The following is a 22,730-nucleotide window of genomic DNA, read 5'->3' as shown; positions in this document are numbered from 1 at the left end:
TGGACAGCAACGTCTCTGTCCCAAAGAAATTCATTATATTCGAACTGAGAATATGTTCGAGAATCCTGCAACAAACTGATGTTAAGGATGTTGTTGTTGTTGTTGTGGTCTTCAGTCCTGAGACTGGTTTGATGCAGCTCTCCATGCTACTCTATCCTGTGCAAGCTTCATCATCTCCCAGTACCTACTGCAGCCTACATCCTTCTGAATCTGATTAGCGTATTCATCTCTTGGTCTCCCTCTGCGATTTTTACCCTCCACGCTGCCCTCTAATACTAAATTGGTGATTCCTTGATGCCTCAGAACGTGTCGTACCAACCGACCCCTTTTTCTAGTCAAGTTGTGCCACAAACTCCTCCCGAATCCTATTCAATACTTCCTCATTAGTTATGTGATCTACCCATCTAATCTTCAGCATTCTCCTGTAGCACCACATTTCGAAAGCCTCTATTCTCTTCTTGTCCAAACTGTTTATCGTCCATGTTTCACTTCCATACATGGCTACACTCCATACAAATACTTTCAGAAACGACTTCCTGACACTTAAATCTATATTCAATGTTAACAAATTTCTCTTCTTCAGAAACGCTTTCCTTGCCATTGCCAGTCTACATTTTATATCCTCTCTACTTCGACCACCATTAGTTATTTTGCTCCCCAAATAGCAAAACTCCTTTACTAATTTAAGTGTCTCATTTCCTAATCTAATTTCCCCAGCATCACCCGACTTAATTCGACTAAATTCCATTATCCTAGTTTTGCTTTTGTTGATGTCCATCTTATATCCTCCCTTCAAGACACTGTCCATTCCGTTCAACTGCTCTTCCAAGTCCTTTGCTGTCTCTGACAGAATTACAATGTCATCGGCGAACTTGACAGTTTTTATTACTTCCCCATGGATTTTAATACGTACTCCGAATTTTTCTTTTGTTTCCTTTACTGCTTGCACAAAATACAGATAGAATAACATCAGGGAGTGGCTACAACCCTGTCTCACTCCCTTCCCAACCACTGCTTCCATTTCAAGTCCCTCGACTCTTATAACTGCCATCTGGTTTCTGAACAAATTGTAAATAGTCTTTCGCTCCCTGTATTTTATCCCTGCCACCTTCAGAATTTGAAAGAGAGTATTCCAGTCAATATTGTCAAAAGCTTTCTCTAAGCCTACAAAAGCTAGAAAAGTAGGTTTGCCTTTTCTTAATCTAGCTTCTAAGATAAGTCGTAGGGTCAGTATTGCCTCACGTGTTCCCATATTTCTACTAGTTTTTCCATTCGTTTGTAAAGAATTCGCATAAGTATTTTGCAACCGTGACTTATTAAACTGATAGTTCGGTAATTTTCACATCTGTCAACGCCTGCTTTCTTTGGGATTGGAATTATTATATTCTTCTTGAAGTCTGAAGGTATTTCGCCTGTCTCATACATTTTGCTCACCAGATGGTAGAGTTTTGTCAGGACTGGCTCTCCCAAGGCCGTCAGTAGGATGTTAAAGATATTAGCCTGTAATTTTGAGGATCCGTCCTTCTTATATACAGGCGTCACCTGCGCTTTTTTCCAGTCGCTCGGGACTTAACATTGGGCAAGAGATTTGCGATAAATGCACGCTAAGTAAGCCAATGCAGTAAGCCAACGCAGTAAGCCAATGCAGTAGAGTACCCTCTGTGAAACCGAATTGGAATCCCATCAGGACCTGGCGATTTATTTATTTTCAACCCATTCAGCTGCTTCACAATCCACAGCGTGTGATGTAACGAAGAAATCGGAGAAATGACGATACAGAAATGGACTGCGTGATGTCTGTAAGGGGGAAACGGAGCCTGAAGGACAAGGCGCTGCCTGCGAGGTGGAGAGAACCGGGAGGGAGCCGTAAACGCCCTGGGTTGGTGCGGCGCGCCACTCGATACGACGCGGTGAGGCGCACCGACTGCGGGCTGCGATTGGTCCTCGCAGCGCGGGATATAGCTGCAATCTGGAGCGAGCGGCTCCTCACTCCGGTAATTCACTTTGCCCCGGGCGGACCATCGATTCTCCAGCGCCCCGGAGGCACCGCTGTCGGCTTGAGGCGTCGCAAACTCGCAAACCGACATCCCGCCCTGCTTCTCAGGGATGCCGATTGTTTCCACAGTTCATCCAGTAGGACACGCACCCACCGCCCAATTCCCCAAGTATGTGCATGTCAGAGGCCAAACTGTATAACTGTAGTGCGCAAAATTTGCTGACAATGACACCTGGTGGGAGGTCACATACTGAACATATACACTACTGGCCATTAAAATTGCTACACCAAGAAGAAATGCAGATGAGAAACGGGTATTCATTGGACAAATATATTATACTAGAACTGACATGTGATTACATTTTCACTCAATTTGAGTGCATAGATCCTGAGAAATCAGTACTCAGAACAACCACCTCTGGCCGTAATAACGGCCTTGATGCTCCTGGGCATTGAGTCAAACAGAGCTTGGATGGCGTGTACAGCTACAGTTGCCCATGCAGCTTCAACACGATACCACAGCTAATCAAGAGTACTGACTGGCGTATTGTGGCGAACCTGTTGCGCAGCCACTATTGACTTCACGTTTTCAGTTGGTGAGAGATCTGGAGAATGTGCTGGCCAGGGCAGCAGTCAAACATTTTCTGTATCCAGAAACCACCGTACAGGACCTGCAACCTGCGGTCGTGCATTATCCTGCTGAAATGTAGGGTTTTACATGGATCTAATGAAGGGTAGAGCCACGGGTCGTAACACATCTGAAATGTAACGTCCACTGTTCAAAGTGACGTCAATGCGAACAAGAGGCGACCGAGACGTGTAACCAATGGCACCCCATACCATCACGTCGGGTGATACGACAGTATGGCGATGACAAATACACGCTACCAATGTGCGTTCACGGCGGTGTCGCCAACCACGGATGCGACCAACATGATGCTGTAAACAGAACCTGGATTCATCCGAAAAAATGACGTTTTGCCATTCGTGCACCCAGGTTCGTCGTTGAGTACACCATCGCAGGCGCTCCTGTCTATGATGCAGCGTCAAGGGTAACCGCAGCTATGGTCTCCGAGCTGATAGTCGATGCTGCTGCAGACGTCGTCGAATTGTTCGTGGAGATGGTTGTTGTCTTGCAAACGTCCCCATCTGTTGACTCAGTGATCGAGACGTGGCTGCACGACCCGTTACAGCCACGCGGATAAGATGCCTGTCATCTCGACTGCTGGTGATACGAGGCCGTTGGGATCCAGCATGGCGTTCCGTATTACCCTCCTGAACCCACCGATTCCATATTCTGCTAACAGTCATTGGATCTCGACCAACGCGATCAGCAATGTCGCGATACGATAAACCGCAATCGCGATAGGCTACAATCCGACCTTTATCAAAGTCGTAAACGTGATGGTACGCATTTCTCCTCCTTACAGGCGGCATCAAAACAACGTTTCACCAGGCAACGCCGGTCAACAGCTGTTTGTGTATGAGAAATCGTTTGGAAACTTTACTCATGTCAGCACGTTGTAGGCGTCGCCAACCTTATGTGAATGCTCTGAAAAGCTGATCATTTACATATAACAGCATCTCATTTCTGTCGGTTAAAATTCCCGTCTGTAGCAAGTCATCTTCGTGGTGTAGCAAGTTTAATGGCCAGTAGTGTATAATGTTATCTGATCGTTGTCCGCTTGCATCAATCTTGTTCAAAGAAATAAATTTGCTTCCACTTCGCAGACAATCCTTTTCAATCTGGTTTCAATAAGCTCTCTGATGAAACATCTATCTCTCGATTTCGCGACTGTTAAAGACGTAAGACCATAATGCAGAAGTTTCACGCTGCGTATGTCGAGCAACCCATCATCTTTAGTCGGTTCCGCACAAAACGTTGCATAAACCCACCACACCTTCATAACGTATCTGGGACCAGTTTCTCAGAAACGAATTAAAAATGGTTCCAATCCTCCGGCACTGAAAAACAGTTTTGGGAAACTTCCCGTGGTTATAAGGCAAAAGTGTCAACTTCGCTTCCCTTCAAAACATCCCCCAGCTAGAGATCCTCTGTCCCATGTCCAGGTCTCTAATCAACTGGAAGTTGCTTTGAAAACAATCGTGCATTCGCACAGATTGTAAGGAAATCGGGTCCTTTTTCTCTGTAGTCATCATTAGAAACCATTCTATCTCAAAAAAATTTATAGAGCTCCTGACAATTAAAGAAATTTATACTAATAATAAAACTTTAACACCATCGTGTCTGTCTGTTTGAACACTTAAATTCCGAAAACTGCTAGACGGATTTACATGGGTCTTCACAAGTAACTCGTGCGCAGGTTGAGACGATGTACAGGCTTGATTACGTCAAAATTGGATCACGGAATGAAAGTTATCGTGATTCAAAGTTTTATTTAAAGTCGTCATTTCTAGGGAAACATATTTACTCTTGGAAAAAAGGTGTTTACTCCTTCACTTTTGAAAAGCGTTCTGTGTAAGACAGTTTAATGTAATGAATACAATGCTTATACAGTCCAAATGTTTTTAATCCACTCTTCGATACTAACATTATTAAATGAGAAAATAACTCTGTCTATTAAGTTCTCATGACTAAACTGATGAACCGGTTTCGATGAAATTTGGTGTGAAGATAGCTTGAACTCTTTGGAAGAACATAGCTTACGGTAGAAAAAGTGTGAAGAAGGGATGGGACATTTTCTATAACAGTGAACATAAACTAGGTTAAAAAATAAAAATTATTAAATTTGTTGCATAAAGTCCGCGTTGAATGATGTATAGTTACTTCAGTGACATGATGCATAGATGCGCGCTCCTGTCCATGTCGCGTGAACAGGCAGACACATGAGGGCAGCCGACATTATTGATCGTACAACAGCTTAATTCCTCACTATTACACAACATCACAAAATTAATGATATGCTGGCTTAGCCGTAGGTAATAGCTAGTACTAAAGAAATCGTTATTGAGATGTAAAAACCTGAACCATTGCTACAGGAATCTTTTTGGAAGCTCCTTGCTCCCCATAAAGGAGTGAGAAAAAATTCACTAAACACAAGGAATACCTCCGCAATTTTCGTAAACGATACACGCCTCATGTGGAATGATTGCCTGCATTTTCTGAAACATCGTGCCCGTTTTCCCTTCATTACGGCGTTTTAGTCTGACGGAAAGCAAGTTCAAATGGCTCAAATGGCTCTGAGCACTATGGGACTCATCATCTGAGGTCATCAGTCCCGTAGAACTTAGAACTACTTAAACCTAACTAACCTAAGGGCATCACACACATCCATGCCCGAGGCAGGATTCGAACCTGCGACCGTAGCGGTCGCGCGGTTCCAGACTGAAGCGCCTAGAACCGCTAGGGCCACACTGGTCTGCGGAAAGCAAGTAAGCGAATCGAAATGATCTATTCCGTATCCCAGAGACCATACTGGTAGCGAAACGCAAGATGACAGAGAGAAGCCTGAAATACCGAATTCGGTCCTCCGAAATTCTTTCGCTGCGGAAAACCATAATTTGGTTCTTTCTTTGAATGAATGCACAAACGTCGAAATGTCACTTAATGAAATAAGTGATCGTGGAATATAAACTGATGAACAGGCATCTGGTCTAGTTGAGATAATTGTGAGATTCTATGAGATTATGAGAAAGGACTTATCCTCCTTCAAGTAGTTTGGAGCAACGAAAATTACCTAGCGATTGTACATTCTCGTTTTCGCAAAGCGTCATCAGGCAGATGCACATAACAACAGACATATATCGCTGGCGTCAATATGTTGTACAATTGTGGAATTTTTTATTCTCATGCACTGTGACCTTTTTGGAGAAAGAAAATCTCCTCAGCAAAAATCTAAAGAGGCTTTGCAGACGGGGATCTTACGACACACAACTCTCGCTAGTCGTTAAAGATGAGGGCACTCACTTTTATTCCGCCTTGCTTGATTTATGGAAGTTGCTCGATATACTCCTGCACTTAAGTTTAGTCCGCAAAATATCAGCTCACCATCGGACCAGATTCGTGGTAGGTTTTAGAGCTTTCCAGCAGACATAACTCACAACGTCGTTCTCAACGGTATAAAGACTGCAGGTGTGAAAGTGATTTCACGAGATCCCCAAGTGAGTGTGTAGGGACTTTACTGATTTCAGTACATATTATTAATGCAATGGAAAACGCTGCAGGTTTCGTGGGGCTGTTTGTGGACGATGCTGTTGTCTATAGGAAAGCTGCAACGCCGGAAGCCTGTAGTGAAATGCATGGAGACGTGTAGAGGATCGACGGCTGGTGCAGAGACGGGTAGTTCGTCCTGGGAGGACTCGAACCTCCGACGGGAGGGGCAGCGCAATCCTTGGCATGACGCCTGTAACCGCGCGATCACTCCGCGCGGCCTCACCGGGAAGATCGACACCTCATCCGAATGTCACTGCAGGACAGACCTGCGTCCTCCTAAGCTCTGGCGCAACAGTGGGACAATGTAACACGTCGTACGCTATCAGGGGCGACAGTCCGTCGCTGAACGAATGTGCAGAAATATGCTAAACGGCAATGGTACAGGGAACGGTGTCACTGCGAAACAGGAACGGCAACAGATAGTGTTTTCGGACGAATTGATGTTCTGTTTGTTTGAAAATGATGGCCGCATTTTCGTTCGCCGCAGATAGGGGAAGCGGCATCACAGTGACTGCATTCGCACAAGACATGCAGCACCAACTCGAGGCCTTATGGCGTAGGGTGCTATTGGGTACAACCAAAATTCACAGTCTGTGCGCGTCTAGAGCACTGTGACTAGTATGACCTACGTGAATGACATCCTGCGACCCGTAGCAATACCCTCTCTGCACAGCACCCCAGATTCCACTTTTCAGCAATACAATGCACGACCAAATGTGGCTGCACGGACATGTGCCTTCTTGGTGTCACAGGAAGTCACCCTTTTGGCCTGACCAGCCAGATCACCAGTCTTGTCGACAATCGAAAATGTATGGGATTTGGTGAAATGTCCGGTACAGCACTGTGATCCAATGCCGACCACCACAGATGAACTTCGGAAATAGACGAATGGAGCATGAATGACTACACCACAGAAACGCCATTGGCACTTTATACGCGTCGATAGTGTCGCACATGGAAGAAATTATCAGGGCAAATTAAAGAGACTGTGAGGCAACAGGACACAATCTGGCCGAGGTGACTGAAATACTAATCATTCCTGCAGAACATACTAATGAACATGTCCTGAGAATATGAACGTCCTATCTCTGGTCGTCCAAGGTGTTCTGTCCTTTTTTTTTTTAAACATGTGTGTAAGAAGTATTAACGTTGCGGAAGGACCACAAGTGGAATGAATACGTAAAAGAAATTGTAGGAAAAGCACATGCCAGGAAGACACTGACTGGAAGACTTAAAGAAATACAAATCAGCCACGGAGGATGTGGCTTACAAAATACTTGTTCAACCAATTGTTGAGTACTGCTTACTAACAAGGGTTTGACAATATCTAACCAAGAGTGGCGCTTTTTGTCACGGATGGTTTAGTCGGCCCGAGAGCGTTACTGAGGCTGCAGTAGCAGGTTAACTTTTGTAATTTCGAGAGCGTATGTTCCAAGAAGAGACAGCAACATACTGCTTTTTCCCATACATGTCTCCCGAAACGACCTTGACGAGCAAATCATTCTTCACATGCATAATATATGTCGTGAATAGAACAGGTAGCGCAGAAAAAGCTTGTGACATCAGAAGTATGGACCGTCACACACCGAAAGGTGACTTGCAACTATACACGTAGATACAGACCACCTGAGAAACACTCATATCTTACAAGTAGCAGAATATAAGTAAATAGTGCTGTCAACGTCTGTCTGTCAAACTCGTATAGTCCACATTGTCCGAACATTCAGCTAATGAGAAAACACTTACACTTTGACTGACTGATGCCGTGCTTCATAACCCTGCACGCCATATATATTCTGTAGTATAATGCGGAAATTAGGTAGAACCATTCATACACAATAGCAACCCCAATAGACTGTGGGAAAACACATGGAATGACAGAAGCAGTCAAAGACGTCAAAACAGAAATCGTGTTTAGTTACTGCCATATGGGAACGACAACTGTTGTATCATTATAATGCTTGTAATTTGAAAGAGGAACAAACCACAAGTATGGGTTAAATGTAGTGTATTCAAATCACACTGTATTTAAATTAAATTTAAATAAACGTTTTTAAACAATTATCGTGGCAAGTTACGATTCCAAACTATAAACTGTGTTAGTTATTTTCGGTATGAGGAAGTAAATCTTATGTACACTCAAGGAAAAAGTTTGTTTTTGAGACATAAAATTTCCACATGGCATGTATATAAGAGTAAATGGTCATCAATTTCACGGTATGACTCTTTCACTTCCGTAATTGGTTGTGAATGATCTGTGATTAAGTGGTACATGAAATTAGTAACAACAATGAAAACGCTGACACTAACGTTCAGGCAATGGAAAAGTAGATATATTAATGTAACTATTTTTCGGTAGCTTGTTAATGAGGTGTTTCCTAACCATCTGGATGGTCACAGGCACTTAAATGTACCAGTGTACGAGGTGAGACAAAGAGTAACCATGGCTGCAACTGGTAAACAATAATAATGACACCAAAAAAATCTGTCATCAGTTGCACAAGAATTTATAATTTCACGTTACAGATTTCGCACATTGATCATATTTGCTGATTCATCATCAACAAAAGTTGGTGCCATCACTGTTGAGAGATGTATGAGGTTTCTAGTCCAAAGAGCACATTTTTTTTTTAATTTCCTGCTTTAAAACCACGATATTAGTTTAATGCATCCCCCATATAAAAATTTAACCATACCAATGGAAGATGATGATGATGAGGTCCCATACTCCGAGAAGTGTAGGGGACTATGCGAGAAACCCGCACTGCCATACTAGACAAGGTCCTAAAGGAGGTGTTTTACCATTGCCTTCCTCTGGCCATAGTGGGGATGAATGATGATGATGAAGACGACACAACACCCAGTCATCTCGAGGAACGGAAAATCCCTGACCCCACCAGGAATTGAACCTGGGACCCCATGCTTGAGAAGGGAGAATGGTACGACAAGACCACGAGCTGCGGACAATGAAAGATATTTTCATTTATTTAAAAAATAAAAAATTTTCATTTATTTTTAAAAAAATTAAAATCTAATAATTTTTTTCTTTATAAATGAGTTCAACAAAATTGTGTTTATCTATTCCAATGAAAAAAAATTTAATTTAAAAACTCAAAGGTATATCTCAACCATAAATGTTTTAAAAAATAAAAATATAATTTTTATTTAAATAAAAAGGGAAAAAATGTATTCTAATCCTGAGTTATTTCTAGACACAGAAAACTATTATAAAGACAAACAGGGATTGAGTTCTTGATTAATTAAATAGCAAAGAAATGAAGAAGAGAGAACTAAGATATAAAACTATAAAAGAACTTCGAACAATTTGTAAAACAAGATATTTAAAAATTATTGTAAAATTAATAATGAACACTTAATCGATCTTATTGTAAGTCCTGATGTCAGTATTAATAATAACTATAATGAATTAAAGAATAGATCTGTAAAAGATATTCATAAAATATGTCTAACAAAAAAATTAAAAAGTTATTCTAAACTTAAAAACAACAATTAATCGCTCTTATCAAAAGATCTGGGAATAATATTAATAATATTGATAATAAAACGGATGAAATGTAGATAAAGATCAAAAGATTAAACAGAAAGCCTATGAAGATGATTTTTTTAAGTTATAACTTTCTAGATGATGATGATTTTTTAAAACAACTAAAATAATGAACTGAGCAGCTTTGGTTTTTAAATCTAGAATAATAACTTAATGAAATTAATAATACAAATAATATTACTGAATGAAAAGAATTTTTTATTCAAAATAATCAGTAAATTAAAGAATATTTTAATGCAAAGAATATCAGCTGAAGTTAAAATGAAGTTTTATCATTATTTTAAAAGACAAAACGAAATAAGAATTTAATTTTAGAACAATTAATGAAGTTTTATTATGAACAACTGATTTAGAAGATTATTATCAAAAATCAACAAATAAACTATTAATCGAAATTGGAGAAATCTGAAGGAGAAAATCTAATTGGTCTTAATTTTTTACAAAACATTTAGAATAAAATATTAATAGACACAATCTAATTTCTGGTTCTTCTTATATCGATTTACCAAAAAGGTATTAAAGGAAAGTAGTTATAATTAATGTTAAAAATAATGATCAAAAACGTTTTCCTTATTTAGTAAAATCGGCTTTATATGGAGTAAATGATCATGTGGAAAGGGCTATAATTATAAAATTATTGGGTTAGCATTAGATGAAATGTCTAAATATTAGTTTTCCTATTCAATTAACACATATTCCAAAATTTGAAAAGAAGTCAAATATTCCCATTAATGTTTATGCTTGTGATGGAAAATGTATTTTACATCCTCTTTTCCAGACAAAGCTTATTAAATTAGGAAAGAAAATGATTCACATTATTGCCATATAATATATTTATCTAGATTAATTAAGTCACAAACAATTAAACACAAGTCAAATTTTTATGCTTGTGATAGATGTTTAAGATAGTTTTATCGACAATAAAAATTAGTCATCTTGAAAACAATTGTAAACAACATAAAGAAGCAAAAATAAATATACCCATAAAAGATGAAAGAATTGAATTTGAAAATTATAAGCATTCAGAGTTCCTTTCGTTATTTATGTTGATTCTGAATGTCTTTTAAAAGATGTTAACACTTGTCAACCAGATTCTGAGAATCTTATACCAATAAATACCAAAACATACAATGTTGTCATTCAGTTATTGTGTCAAACATTCTAACAGTGAATATAAACAATCCGTATGTATACTGGTAAAGATTCTGTGGAAAAATTTGTTGAAATGGTAAAACAAAAATCTAGAATACCTTAAGAAATATATGTTAAAATTGTTCAAATGATAATGACTAAATAAGATAAAATTAATTTTAAAACTTCAGAAACTTCTTTTTCTACAATGAAGAATTTACTGAAGGATAAAAAGACATTATTGTTATTTAACAGGAAAATATTGAGGAAGTGCTGACAATGATTGTAATCTTAATTATAAAAATCTTTCCTTTATTCCAGTTTACATTTATTATTCAACAAATTACGATTTTCATTTGTTTAGCAAAGAATTGGCAATAGATCATCAAAATATTGACACTCCCTCAAATAGTGAACAAACATATATTTCTTACAGTAAACCAGTTGAAAATGGATTAGCTTTAAATTTTTGGATACTTCTAAATTTATGGCTTCAATTATTGATAAAGTTTCTTCAAAACTTACAAAAGAACAATTTAAATAAATTTCCAAATATTTCAAATGTGAATGATTAGAATTAATAATTGAAAAGGCAATTATACTTATAAATATAAGATTCTGAAGAAAAATTAAAAGAAACAAAATTACCTAAAAAAGAATGTTTTTATTTGAGACTTAATAAATCCAGTAATTCTGATGGGGATTACAATCATGCAAAATTAGTTTGGGAAATAAGTCAATTTTAAAAATTTAGGTGAATGTACAAGATCATATAATATATTTGAGATTTTAAAATTGGCAGATGATTTTCAAAATTTTAGAGATACTTGCATTAAATCTTATAAATTCTACATTGCATACTAAATCGTCAAAATCATTAGGTAATTGGAGGGCGCTGACAAAATACTCCAACCGTTCTCAACTGTGGAGAGAATCGGCGACCTAGCTGGGTTTAGCAAGCACAGATGAGCAGTAGAAACTCTCGCTGCATGTGGGTGGTCATTATCTTACTAAAATGTAAGCCCACGATGGCTTGCCATGAAGGGCAACAGAAATATGGCATATGTAGTGCTGTGCTGTTAGGATACACAGCTGACAACCAAATGTGTCCTGCTGTGAAATGAAATGGCGCCCTACATCATCACTCATGGTTGTTAGGCCGTATGCCAGGCGACAGTCAGGTGGCATCCCACTGCTGGCGGAGACGTCACCAGGCACGCTTTCGCTGGTCATTAGGGCTCATTTCGAAGCGGGGCTCATCACTTAAGACAGTTCTATTCCAGCCAATGACATTCTGGGCCGAAGAAGCGTCTGGAGACGCCCTGGACAACAATGAGATGCCACCCTGAGTGTCGCCTACCATATGGCCCGACAATCGCGAGTTATGGTCTGCGATGCCATGTTGCCCCTCATGGCAAGCCTTACTGGGCTTACACTTCAGCGAGATAATGCCCACCTGCACATGGTGAGAGTTTCTATGTCTTTGTGATTGACAAAACCTACGTTGGCCATGAAGTTCGACAGATCTCTCCCCAATTGAGAACATTTGGAGAATTAAGAGTAGGGCCCTCCAACCAGCTCGTTATTTTGGCGATCTAACGTGTCAACTGGACAGAATTTGACACGATATCCCGAAGGAGGACATCGAATAACTCTGTCAATCAATCCCAAGCCGAGTAACTGCTTGCATAAGGACGAAAGGTGAATCAATGCGTTACTTGTTTGTGAAGCTTTTTCCTCGAAAAAAATCATCCAGTGTTTCAGAAACTGTAATCATATGTACGTCTATGCATGTACATCACACACACCAATTTCTGTCCCATTCGGACAATTCCTTCGTGGTGCGGAGCTTTGTGTGTGTGTGTGTGTGTGTGTGTGTGTGTGTGTGTGTGTGTGTGTGTGTGTGCGTGCGTGGAGGTTGCATTCTCGTATCCATTTTTTCAACTAAACAAAGGAGTTCCGAACCACAACCATGTCAGCACAAATGTTGTAATACCTCTTCTTGAAGCTCCTAGGACTTCCACCCTGATGCTGCAATCTAGATAGTGACAGTGACGTTTCGGCTGCAGGTTCGTGGGCAACATCGGGGACGCATACGGCGCGGCGCTGCTGCTGCACATGTTGACCACCACCGTGACGCTCACGCTGCTCGCCTACCAGGCCACCAAGGTGAGTGCTCCTTCTATGATTTACAGTATTCTCTACTACTACGCAGTAACTTAGAAATATCGCATGTTAATATATCAATGGACCATTAAGTACTGCAAGAAGAACATTGGCCATTAATGTGTTTATTGCATTCTACAGCCGTTGGAGTCGGGTGAGCTGTACTATCCGATAGACCAAATTTACCAAGCATTCATCGAACGCCCACAGTTGTTTTACTGTCCTAACGACACAAAGCGCACTCCTAACTACATTTACTAATCGAATTCTATATGAAATTAAATTTGAGCAAAATAAACAACCAGTTTTGAAGCAGTGTGTAGGTGCGCATTCCTCAAAATGTAATGGTTAGAATGCTTGTATGCAACTCGCGGTAAATATGTGCACAATTCACGCTCAAATAAGCAGCTAACACAAATTAATTCAGCTCTTACATAAACATAAACATAACGTCAGCTCGAAACAGTACATGGAATTCATGGTGTTTTGGGTAGATTACAGAATGTAAAAGCACTGTGTAACACAACAGTCCCATTAAATAAGAAATAATACCATTGTATCCAGAACGGAAGTATCATGTACTTACTGTTTGCACACATAAGCAGTCTTAATGTTGTAATCAATAATAAGAGTGAATACGGATTTAATTACATTTATGACCACTTGCAATTCACTGAGTGAAACGTTTTCATGTAATAACTTATTTTGCTTTTCCACAGCAATTAAATAAAACAAAATTTACCTTAGCTTTATTGTGAGGTGACGAATTCCAGGAACAAGTTAACTCACATTATTTTCAGTGGGTCGTACTGAAGGATCGAATTGGTTGGTCACTGTTAGGCTACTGTTTGGAACGTGTAGATTAATCTGTACTGCTTTCACTAACTACGACTGTTGGAAACCCTGACATGGAACAAAGGAACAATATTATCAGTTACACTATTTGACAACTCGAACACCATTACACTACTTCCAGCAGAAGGGATACTCATTTATGGAAGGACGTTTGCAGTTCAAAAGAGGACGTAGAAAAATAAACGTCTGAATGAAACTGACACCAGTCAGTGTTGGATGACATCATTTATTGCCGTGATAGCTGCCAACGAAACTTCACAATTTTCCAGTTCAGATAAAGGTTTCAGCCCAACTTAAATATCTTGAACATTCAAGTAAGTGAACTGACTGTTTGTCAGTAATTTTAGGTATGATATATAATACAATGCGTCTCAAAAACATTCATCCGATTTCACAAGACTGAAACTTACGGTAAATTTTACCTTAAACAGACTACTACGAATTTTTTATTTTCAGAATAACCATTTGATTTTACAAAGGGTTTATCTTTTACATGAATCCACATACAATCATGAAGTACTTTTTACTACTACGTTTAGGATCAAAGCTTTCATTTACTTTTCACAAACGTTCAATTTTCTCTCCACCGGTCGCACGACAAACATCGGGACGTTTGTCAAGCTAGCCGTTGTTTTGCGGGCGTCTCTAGAGTTGTTCTACTCATTGTTGTTGCTTTGCATTGTCACAGTTTACTCAAACTTATTCGAAGGAGAGGCACATAGAGTATTAGAGAATCTCTCCCAGAAAGTCAATCACAGATCGCGAGATTAGGCCAACTGGGAGGCCAATAGCGCAGTGCGAGATCCATCGTTGAGGCTGTTCATGGTTAAGAAATGCTCTTACAGGCAGGAGCTAGCGCTGTGCAGCGCGGCCCTGTTAAAAAATGAATTTTCGTCATGTTCTCGCAATTGTGCAAATAGCCAAAACATCCTGATACGGGACGCTTGTAGCTCTCTCTTCCGAAAAAAAGAAGGGCCGTCGGCTCAAAGCTCATTAAATTTTGGAGAGTCTTTCTCGCGCTCGATTGCGATACGTGGCTCCAGTGTGCTCCATATTCTTACGTCGTGGCGGTTGACTTTGCTACTTAGATTGCATTGAGCCTCATCACTGAATACTAAACGTTTAAGGGAACTGTTATGTTTCACCTCCGTATTCGGAATGAATTTACTAAACTCTACACGTTGTTGTTGATCACCATCAAGAAGTGCTTCTGGCAGCTAAATCCGATATGTTTCGGGAACATCGGTACGAAACACACTAGACAGGTGCATCAAGAACGGCTAACTCCCGGCTGGACGACGAATACATTCGATACTATTCTCTTGAATGCTGTCGATGTCTTTAACGAGCACACGGAGGTGACCTGTGCATTTCTCCTTACGTAAACAACCAGTAACAGCATTGTAATATCGTTAATGCTGTAAGAGGTGTAGTGCCGTGCTGTCTATGAAAATCACATGTATCAGCTGTGAATTCCGCCTGTTGGAACGGAGAACACAAAATGTCTCTTGGTGCTGTGTTATCGGAATCTCGACATGGCGCTCCTTGGGTAATAACCGATTATGCCGCACCTTGGTAACAAGCGAGAGTGCAAGCGAAGCAGATAACTGCTCTAATGAGACCTTAGCAAATGCCCATCTATTTATAACTGGCCCCTAGACTAAGTTTTAGTTGCTGCTCGTCACTTAAAAATTCATCGCAAATTTCTGCTTACATTAATGCCGAAGTCAGTCTTGTGATGAGGAATGAATCTGTTTGAAACGCCATCTACTAATCTTATTTCCAGTTCATCCATGTGCATCTACACCAATTTCCAACAATCCTCGACGATTATTTCCTTTCCAAACCTGATATACCTTTTCATAAAAGTCATGTGAGACGATATTTAAACATTTCGATTGAAGATAATTAATCAAATCACTCTTCTCTGAAAATTCTATCCAAACAGTCACTACAATGAAACCGATGTCCATGCATTTACACAGTTTGTTTTCTAAGCATCACAGTCCCAACCCTCTACTATTGACCCATTCTGTTTCGGTGTGCGGACATTTTCCTCGCCGTACATTTGCCACGCCGGACATTTGCCACGATTTTACCTGCTCCGAAGGATTGGGTCTCTTGCCTCACCCTCCTCCTCATGACTGTAGCGCAGTGAAGGTACTTACTGAGCCTTTCTGCTGGTTACTTAACATAGGACCAGAATCTCTTTGGATTTTCCGCCACATTACTAGAGAGAGTTTCGTTGTGGTAACTATTAAATGCATCTCACATTGAAATCAGCGTCAAATTTCGAGCCTCAGTAAAACTTCGCCAATCTTGGAGATTTTGCGTTCGTCTAAATTATACTTGCCTTTTTCGGTGCTCCTGCAGCAGCTTTCTGTCGTGTTTTGTGTACCGTGGGGGATCAGTTCCTTCTTTTATTAATTATTTGGTATGAATCTCTCGAGTCATGTTGGACTTAAGCCACATATGGTCTTCACTTACATAGTTTGGAAGGATTGGAAACTGTCTCTTAGAAAGACGTCAACAGAATTTTTAGTTGCTTTTATAAATAGATATATTTCGCGTTTAGTTTTGGTGAATTTCTTTGTTAGGGAATTGAGCCTCGCTACGACTGTGTGTTCACTAATCCCTGTACCCGTCGTGATGCTCAGGATTATTTGTGGCTAAGAGGTCAAGTGTGTTTTCGTAACCATCTACAATTTGAATGGCCTCGTGAACTAATTGTTCAAAATAATTTTTAAAAAAGCATTTAGAACAACCACGGAGGTTGTTTTCTATCGATAATAGGGTCTGAAAATGTATTTTTGTCAACATACGGAAGCTAGATTGAAGTCGCTGCCAACTATAATTGTATGAGTAGGGTACCTGTTTGTGATGAGACTCAAGTTTTCTTTGAACTGTTCAGCAACTGTTTCATCTGAGACCGGGGATCGGTAAAAGGAGCCAGTTATTAATTTATTCCGGTTGTCGAATATAATCTCTGCCCGTACTAAGTCAAAGGAACTATCTGCTTCAGTGTCGCTTGTGAGCTGGAACACACATTACATTATTTATCCTTAAGTTGTGCTTATTGTTTCTGTTGTAGTGCAGATCATTACAATTACGCTTTTTCCCTCTAAAACCTAGGATGCTTTCCCTGTGACCCTGTAAATACCAGAGCTAAACAATGTAGAACAACAACGTACGTTACAAGCATAGGATTCATCTACATCTACATGATTACTCTGCAATTCACATTTAAGTGCTTGGCAGAGGGTTCATCAAACCACAATCATACTATCTCTCTACCATTTCACTCCCGAACAGCGTGCGGGAAAAACGAACACCTAAACCTTTCTGTTCGAGCTCTGATTTCTCTTATTTTATTTTGGTGATCATTCCTACCTATGTAGGTTGGGCTCAACAAAATATTTTCGCATTCGGAAGAAAAAGTTGGTGACTGAAATTTCGTAAATAGATCTCGCCGCGACGAAAAACGTCTTTGCTTTAATGACTTCCATCTCAACTCGCGTATCATATCTGCCACACTCTCTCCCCTATTACGCGATAATACAAAACGAGCTGCCATTTTTTGCACTCTTTAGATGTCCTCCGTCAATCCCACCTGGTAAGGATCCCACACCGCGCAGCAATATTCTAACAGAGGACGAACGTGTGTAGTGTAAGCTGTCTCTTTAGTAGACTTGTTGCATCTTCTAAGTGTGCTGCCAATGAAAAGTAACCTTTGACTCACCTTCCCCACAATATTATCTATGTGGTCTTTCCAACTGAAGTTGTTCGTAATTTTAACACCCAGGTACGTAGTTGAATTGACAGCCTTGAGAATTGTACTATTTATCCAGTAATCGAATTCCAACTGATTTCTTTTGGAGCTCATGTGGATCACCTCACATTTTTCGTTATTTAGCGTCAACTGCCACATGCCACACCATACAGCAATCTTTTCTAAATCGCTTTGCAACTGATACTGGTCTTCGGATGACCTTATTAGACGGTTAATTACAGCATCATCTGCGAACAACCTAAGAGAACTGCTCAGATTGTCACCCAGGTCATTTATATAGATCAGGAACAGCAGAGGTCCCAGGACGCTTCCCTGGGGAACACCTGGTATCATTTCAGTTTTACTCGATGATTTGCCGTCTATTACTACGAACTGCGACCTTCCTGACAGGAAATCACGAATCCAAACGCACAACTGAGACGATACCCCATAGACCCGCAGCTTGATTAGAAGTCGCTTGTGAGGAACGGTGTCAAAAGCATTCAGGAAATCTAGAAATACGGAATCAACTTGAGATCCCCTGTCGATAGCGGCCATTACTTCGTGCGAATAAAGAGCTAGCTGCGTTGCACAAGAACGATGCTTTCTGAAACCATGCTGATTACGTATCAATAGATCGTTCCCTTCGAGGTGATTCATAATGTTTGAATACAAAAAAATGGTTCAAATGGCTCTGAGCACTATGGGACTTAACATCTATGGTCATCAGTCCCATTGAACTTAGAACTACTTAAACCTAACTAACCTAAGGACATCACATGTTTGAATACAGTATATGCTCCAAGATCCTACTGCAAACCGACGTCAATGATATAGGTCTGTAGTTCGATGGATTACTCCTACTACCCTTCTTAAACACTGGTGCGACCTCCGCAATTTTCCAATCTGTAGGTACAGATCTATTGGTGAGCGAGCGGTTGTATATGATTGCTAAGTAGGGAGCTATTGTATCAGCGTAATCTGAAAGGAACCTAATCGGTATACAACCTGGACCTGAAGACTTGCCCGTATCAAGCGATTTGAGTTGCTTCGCAACCCCTAAGGTATCTACTTCTAAGAAACTCATGCTAGCAGCTGTTCGTGTTTCAAATTCAGGAATATTCCATTCGTCTTCCCTGGTGAAGGAATTTCGGAAAACTGCGTTCAATAACTCCGCTTTAGCGGCACAGTCGTCGGTAACAGTACCATCGGCACTGCGCAGCGAGGGTATTGACTACGTCTTGCCGCTTGTGTACTTTACATACGACCAGAATTTCTTCGGATTTTCTACCAAATTTCGAGACAATATTTCGTTGTGGAACCTGTTAAAGGCATCTCGCATTGAAGTCCGTGCCAAATTTCGCACGTCTGTAAATTTTAGCCAATCTTCGGGATTTCGCGTTCTTCTGAACTTCGCATGCTTTTTCCGTTGCCTCTGCAACAGCGTTCTGACCTGTTTTGCGTACCATGAGGGATCAGTTCCATCTCTTACCAATTTATGAGGTATGAATCTCTCAATTGCTGTTGCTACTATATCTATGAATTTGAGCCACATCTCGTCTACATTTGCATAGTCAGTTCGGAAGGAATGGAGATTTTCTCTTAGGAAGGCTTCTAGTGACACTTTATCCGCTTTTTTAAATGAAATTATTTTGCGTTTGTTTCTGGTGGATTTGGAAGAAACGGTATTGAGCCTAGCTACAACGACCTTGTGATCACTAATCCCTGTATCAGTCATGAAAGTCTCTATTAGCTCTGGATTGTTTGTGGCTAAGAGGTCAAGTGTGTTTTCGCAACCATTTACAATTAGCGTGGGTTTGTGGACTAACTGCTCGAAATAATTTTCGGAGAAAGCATTTAGGACAATCTCGGAAGATGTTTCCTGCCTACCACCGGTTTTGAACAAGTATTTTTGCCAACATATCCAGGGAAGGTTGAAGTCCCCACCAACTATAACCGTATGAGTGGGGTATTTATTTGTTACGAGACTCAAATTTTCTCTGAACTGTTCAGCAACTATATCATCGAAGTCTGGGGGTCGGTAGAAGGAGCCAATTATTAACTTAGTTCGGCTGATAAGTATAACCTCCACCCATACCAATTCGTACGGAGTATCTACTTCGACTTCACTACAAGATAAACCACTACTGACAGACACAAACACTCCACCACCAATTCTGCCTAATCTATCTTTCCTGAACACCGTCTGAGCCTTCGTAAAAATTTCTGCAGAACTTATTTCAGGATTTAGCCAGCTTTCTGTAACTATAACGATTTTATCTTCTGTACTTTCTATTAGCGCTTGAAGCTCAGGGACTTTCCGAGCACAACTACAACAATTTACAACTACAATTCCGACTGTTCCTTGATCCAAGCACGTCCTGTATTTGCTATGCACCCTTTCAGATTGCAGCCCACCCCGTACTTTTCCGAGGCCTTCTAACCTAAAAAACTGCCCAGTCCACGCCACACAGCCTCCGCTACCCGTGTAGCCGCCAGCTGAGTGTAGTGAACTCTTGACCTATTCAGCGGAACCCGAAACCCCACCTCCCTATGGCGCAAGTCAAGGAATCTGCAGCCAACACGGTCGCAAAACCGTCTGAGCCTCTGATACAGACGCTCCGCCCGGCTCTGCACTAAAGGTCCGCAGTCGGTTCTGTCAACGATGCTGCAGATGGTGAGCTCTGCCTTCAACTCGTAAGCAAGACCGGCAGCCTTCACCAAATCAGATAGCCGCTGGAATCCAGAGAGAATTTCCTCAGATCCAAAGCGACACACGTCCTTATTGCCGACATGTGCCACCACCTGCAGCTGGCTACTTCATTTCCTTATTTCTAACATTTTAAAATTGTACGTCGATTAGATGACTTGTCAATCATAGATGATCTTATCTCTGTTTAGTGAACGTATTTTTAGTCATGTTTTGAACATTTCCCCGCTACACTTTATTAACTAATGTTTCGCCGCAAGGGATATCGTGTTTTAGAGAGTAAATTAATATGGAGTACGTCGTTCTTCTTTTCAGACATTCACATACCCATTTCTTCTTTCTTTATTGTCGTTTTGACATGCAGTTGTAGTAATTGAAGTAGACACAAATGCAGTGATCAAAAAGAAATGATTAGCGTACATTCGCATTCTCTTTACATCGTTCCTTTCTTGTTGCTCTCATGACGATGGACTGTTTCTATCGCAATCAGTAAGCGATAAGGGAAGCTACCATACAGACAGAGGGATCTATATTTGTACTTGGCAAAACTAATTACATACTGACATAATCGTCGGTATTGCTTTCGTTTCCCAAAAGTTATAAATATTTCGATTTCGGAAAAGAAGCTCTGTGTTTGGCCAAGATGTCGAAGAAGAAGGTCCCTTACGTACTGGTTGTATCGAGTAAGATGTGGAGACGGCTGTTTGAAAGCGGACAGAAGAAGTACGAGGAAGGGCGTCCCTTACCTGAGGGATCGCTACTCGAGCTACCTGGCGTAGGGGAAAGTGTGGCAAATGTCCGGCGTGGCAAGTGTCCGCCATTCTCTGTTTCCCGTCTCTGACTATCAACCAGGTCTTGACAGTCGTACAGTAATTAAGGGTCAGGAAATGAGTACGCATACACTGTGCCACGCTCAAACTTCCAGATGCATATTTCGAGAAGAATGTCTAATGAGAATGTGCGGAATGTAAGTAGGCTTCGACGTCACGATTTCGTGACATTCCGAGTGCCCGTGGACATAAACAGGTTTGTAAAATGGACCAACAGGCTGAGTCGTGAACGTAGACGTAGCTGTCTAATCACACGAATAGCATACGAGCAATCTGCTGTGCCCGCGACAATTGTGCACACGAGGAAAATGTCACTTCATTCCAAAAGTATCACATGTTTAATAGTGCATATTGATGGCAACAAAGGGGTGGAGTAGGGCCTACGAATACTTGATGTAAGTTCCAGAAGTGTAGTATGGTATTTATTCTCGTTATATTGGTTTTGAATGCTGAAATACAAGGGATAAGATTCGCCACTTCAAGAAGTATAAAATGTTTGAATGCAGTCACACAACCAGCAGTTCTTCATCGTAGGCTACTGATACTGACATGACTTAAAATGACAGCTTATTACTCGTTTTCTGCAGCTGAATTTTTTTTTCTAATTTACTAAGGGTTTTTTATATTGTCGCTTAAAGTATGACTTGCATTAGGTCTACACCATACAGGGTGCAACAGATATAAGTGCATATACACTCCTGGAAATTGAAATAAGAACACCGTGAATTCATTGTCCCAGGAAGGGGAAACTTTATTGACACATTCCTGGGGTCAGATACATCACATGATCACACTGACAGAACCACAGGCACATAGACACAGGCAACAGAGCATGCACAATGTCGGCACTAGTACAGTGTATATCCACCTTTCGCAGCAATGCAGGCTGCTATTCTCCCATGGAGACGATCGTAGAGATGCTGGATGTAGTCCTGTGGAATGGCTTGCCATGCCATTTCCACCTGGCGCCTCAGATGGACCAGCGTTCGTGCTGGACGTGCAGACCGCGTGAGACGACGCTTCATCCAGTCCCAAACATGCTCAATGGGGGACAGATCCGGAGATCTTGCTGGCCAGGGTAGTTGACTTACACCTTCTAGAGCACGTTGGGTGGCACGGGATACATGCGGACGTGCATTGTCCTGTTGGAACAGCAAGTTCCCTTGCCGGTCTAGGAATGGTAGAACGATGGGTTCGATGACGGTTTGGATGTACCGTGCACTATTCAGTGTCCCCTCGACGATCACCAGTGGTGTACGGCCAGTGTAGGAGATCGCTCCCCACACCATGATGCCGGGTGTTGGCCCTGTGTGCCTCGGTCGTATGCAGTCCTGATTGTGGCGCTCACCTGCACGGCGCCAAACACGCATACGACCATCATTGGCACCAAGGCAGAAGCGACTCTCATCGCTGAAGACGACACGTCTCCATTCGTCCCTCCATTCACGCCTGTCGCGACACCACTGGAGGCGGGCTGCACGATGTTGGGGCGTGAGCGGAAGACGGCCTAACGGTGTGCGGGACCGTAGCCCAG

The 22,730-nt window shown here is 41.1% G+C and overlaps 1 protein-coding gene across 1 annotated transcript in view; it reads left to right on the top strand.

Moving 5' to 3' along the window:
* LOC124711998 (odorant receptor coreceptor) overlaps positions 1-22,730 on the top strand; it is a 337,140-nt gene that overhangs the window by 296,405 nt on the left and 18,005 nt on the right. Inside the window, exon 6 of the mRNA XM_047242283.1 lies at positions 12,936-13,035. Coding sequence (XP_047098239.1) covers positions 12,936-13,035 — 100 coding nt within the window. The remainder of the gene's footprint in view (positions 1-12,935; positions 13,036-22,730) is intronic.

This window comes from Schistocerca piceifrons, chromosome 8 (assembly GCF_021461385.2).
Source record: "Schistocerca piceifrons isolate TAMUIC-IGC-003096 chromosome 8, iqSchPice1.1, whole genome shotgun sequence".
Taxonomy (NCBI): Eukaryota; Metazoa; Arthropoda; class Insecta; order Orthoptera; family Acrididae; genus Schistocerca; species Schistocerca piceifrons.
The sequence above is the reverse complement of the archived record's forward strand: the minus strand, read 5'-3'. Positions and strand labels throughout refer to the sequence as shown.